General features: G+C 40.0%; 1 protein-coding gene across 1 annotated transcript in view; it reads left to right on the forward strand.

The window, feature by feature from the left end:
- Positions 1-983: 983 nt before the first annotated feature.
- Positions 984-3,875, forward strand: part of robo3 (roundabout, axon guidance receptor, homolog 3 (Drosophila)) — a gene marked incomplete at its 5' end in the record, with an annotated part of 28,052 nt that continues 25,160 nt past the window's right edge. The window contains 3 exon segments of the mRNA XM_014031262.1: positions 984-1,152; positions 2,835-3,001; positions 3,078-3,199. Of these exon segments, the coding sequence (XP_013886716.1) occupies positions 984-1,152; positions 2,835-3,001; positions 3,078-3,199 (458 nt within the window).

The following is a 3,875-nucleotide window of genomic DNA, read 5'->3' on the forward strand; positions in this document are numbered from 1 at the left end:
AATTGTAGGGGTGCAACGAAACAGAAAATTCACGATTCGGTTCGGTTCGATACTTTAGTCTCACGGTTCAGTATTTTTCGATACAAAAAAAGAGAAATGTCCTTTTTTAACTTCCAATTCATTTAAAAATAATTATCAACATTTGTTTAATCTCAAAAGTACAGTTTTTAAATTAAATGTTGCTGAAACAGCAAGTTTCTCAGTGGATCTGAGCTCGACAATGCAACCTAGGCGGAGTAGTCGAACACAGATCCACTGATCCTTCAAAGAAGTGCATCTTTAGAAGACACGATAAAATAAAATTTAAAAAATCTGTATTGTTCGATACACAGTGTGTTTTTAACCTAAAGCACTGTATTGAATGGTTCGATACGGGTACATGTATTGTTGCACCATTAATAAACTGTAGCCTTATGGTCCAGCCTTTGTTTCACACAGTGTCCCACATTCATTGGAACTGAGGTTGAATCAAACAACACAGGCAACCGTTCAAAATTACATTTTAATTAGTTTAAGAAAGTTGTACAGCAGGGGTGCACCAAAAAAACTGATTCACAGCAGAATCGTGATTCTCATTTACAGAGATTCAGAATCAATTTAAAATGTCCCAAAATCGATTTTTAAAAATAAAAAKTAAAGCAAATCCAATGAAGTACCAAAAAGTTCATGTCTGCTGAGTTTTGCTTCACTCTGACAGATGAAACACCACACCAGTTTAAAAACACCTGAATGAAAGACAACAAACATAAGTTTGCCTTTAACCACTGAAGTCAGCGGTGTCTGCAAATCTCACATGAACCACAAGATATAAACTGTTGAAACTGTGGCAYTAGCTAAACATCACTCCCAAAATTTAGTCCGAGAGCTAAACATTTTACGTGATTTCAGATCATGAGATCGTGTGTCATTATTGAGGTTTGACCCAGWCTGTAGCAACGGTTCAAACCTTGGTAACATCTTCGGTTCTTCTCCCTCACCTTCAGAGAGTGCTGACCCGGCTGTCGCTCAGGCCGCTGAGCCTTTTCAGCTGCCAGGCCCACCACACAAACCCATCGTCACAGATGTGTCAAAGAACAGCGTCTCTCTGACCTGGCAACCCAACGCACATGAAGGTGGAGCCGCCGTCACCTCCTACATCATTGAGGCCTTCAGGTGAGTTAGAGAAAAACACAGCTGCTGCAGAGGAAGTTCAGAGTTTCTAGAGTTTGCAGTCCATTAAGAGAGCCTTCCTGCCTCCGTGGTTGATTCTAACAGTTTCCACCACCGTCCAGGTGGGAGATAAATCCCAGTATCATCTACATGGGGCTGGTAGGCAAACAGAGGGTCCAAAGAGTTTCTTACCATAGGTCCAGGTTAGTCAGGACCAAATCAAGAATCTTCTGACACTCTAGTTGATGTTTTTAGTTCGACCAATAGTTTTCACACAACCCCTCATTGTTTGAAGGCTTTATTAGGGGTCCAAGCCCGCAGAGCAGGGAAATGCAGCTGCAACGCTACAATGTTTCCATGCATCCAGCAGAGTGTGGAACACTATTGTAACAGTTCCGTTTTTAACTATTCATTATTTTTATTTTTCGTTTGTCTATAAAACTCATACTGCTGTCCAAACCWCAGGGATTACAGAGAAGATATTTACAGGGTAATAAATATGGCTTACGAGTAAAAATAATCAGACATGTTCACCCATAGGAGGTGCTATAATGAAATTCTTTGCATTTGGTCCTCTAGCTTTTGTACCGAGCCCGCGAGGACACGGGGGATTTTTTTTTCTTTTTGCGTTCCCACGCAAAACTATTGCGTTAACTTGCAATACCTTTTGAGTTCCCTCGCAAAAGTCATTAATCACTGTTGTGCCTGCCGTTTTATTAACAAACTCACATGCTCACCATTAGCGAGTTAGCCTACTGCTTTAATTCAGCTTCAGAATGAATATATATTCATTCTGAATTCTGATTCATTCACACAGCCACGCATGGAAGTATGTCATATGCCAATATTTTAACAGTGCAGCCACGCAACATCAATGTCAATTTCACAAACTTGTGGCGACACATCCTGTTTTGGTAACGGGATATTTCAAAAATAAAAGTCTGATTTAATTCAGTTCATATACAAATCAAACTTTTGCGTGGGAACGCAAAACAATTTTGCGAGGTAATGCAAAAATATTGCGAGGTAATGCAAAAGTATTGCGAGGGAACGCAAAAAAAACATGTCCCCTCGRGGGTACTTTTGAACCGTAGGTCACAAAATGTATGGTCTTAAACGTATCAACATAATCCCTGGTCAATCCTGACTCACATGTATGTATAGGCCACACCCATTTCCACGTAAAAAGCTTGTTTGCTACAGTCCAAGTTTGCGAAAACTACTTTTGACWTTTTGTCAATGCTTTAAGTTGTGTCACTATGAAACTAGCTCCAGATGGTCTGCTGATTAAAAGTTCTGAAGGACAAGAATTGAATTTAAACCGTGTGAGTTATGTCCAGGCAAATAGACCTTCTGCTATAAAACAATGGTTTATGTGGACAACATGAACCAAGTCTTTTTTTTTTTTCAGTTTCTTTCTGCCTCTCAACGAATTGGCAGTCAGGGAGTGACAGAAACGGTGGTTTTGTTACCATAGTGACTACATTGTTAGCAGTTTTAACATTTTTTGTGATGTTAGTTGTCTTTACACTTCATCCACAGTTATACATCAAAACGTCTGCATTTTTTTCTGAGTTTAGATTATTAAAAATGTATGARGGAGGTTTTAGTTGCAGCTGCAAAATAAGCCTTTAGTTATTCTTCACGATTATTTTACAGCCACGTTTGTCCTTGTCCTGTCACAGCCAATCAGCCGGCAGCACGTGGCAGACTGTAGCAGACCTGGTCAGAATGGAGACACACACAGTCAGCGGGCTTCTTCCCAACACGGTGTACCTGTTCATCGTTCGAGCCGTGAACGCTTACGGCCTGAGTGACCCAAGCCCCATCTCTGAGCCCGTCAGAACACAAGGTGGGCCTGCACCCAGCTGGTTGTAACAACAGCACTCTGTGACACGAGGCCTGAACCTGAGTGTGTGTTTCCTCAGATGGGAGTCCTACAGGACAGGGCGTGGACCACAGGCAGGTGCAGAGGGAGCTCGGAGAAGTGGTGGTCCAGCTTCAAGACCCCGTCATCCTCAAAGCGGGTTCCATCCGAGTGTCCTGGACGGTGAGGGGCTCGGGTCTTTAAGATGAAGGAGCAAAATATCTCCCCAAGCACTATTTATTTCTGTCAGAAAGTAATAATCTACATTTACAACTGATTACCTTTGGATTCCACCCAGTTTAAGGTTCTCACCACAGCTAATCTAGTTTAACCTACACAAAATGACCTTTAGCTTAGTGAATTTTAGATATGAAGCTGTGGTAGTAGCTGAGAGTTTTTCACAGCACGCTCTCTAACACAGGGGTTCTTAACCTTTTTGACCTGGGGGCCCAATTTGTTGAACATAAAGAGGCACGAGGCCCAGTCAGACATTACCAATGTATGGATCAAAATGATCTTGGTTTAGCATTCATTGTATGTACATCATAATTAACATAACTAAATTAAATACACTTACAGTTTAAAAGTAAAACTCCTGCCAAGTTATCACAAAACGTGATTATGACAAACATTTTTATATTGTAACCTGCCCATAACAATTATTTGAACAAATACAGTCAGTCAACAGACCACTCAGGCTTATCAACACAAAAATATACTGTATACGTTTTTAACATAAACAATAACAAAAAATAGACAATTCAAAAAAATGTGGACATAAAATAAATAAATTAAAATATTTAATGTAAATGTTTCAAATTAAAAAATATGTAAAAATAAATTTGATGAAGTACAAATG

This window comes from Austrofundulus limnaeus, unplaced genomic scaffold, assembly GCF_001266775.1.
Source record: "Austrofundulus limnaeus strain Quisiro unplaced genomic scaffold, Austrofundulus_limnaeus-1.0 Scaffold1212, whole genome shotgun sequence".
Taxonomy (NCBI): Eukaryota; Metazoa; Chordata; class Actinopteri; order Cyprinodontiformes; family Rivulidae; genus Austrofundulus; species Austrofundulus limnaeus.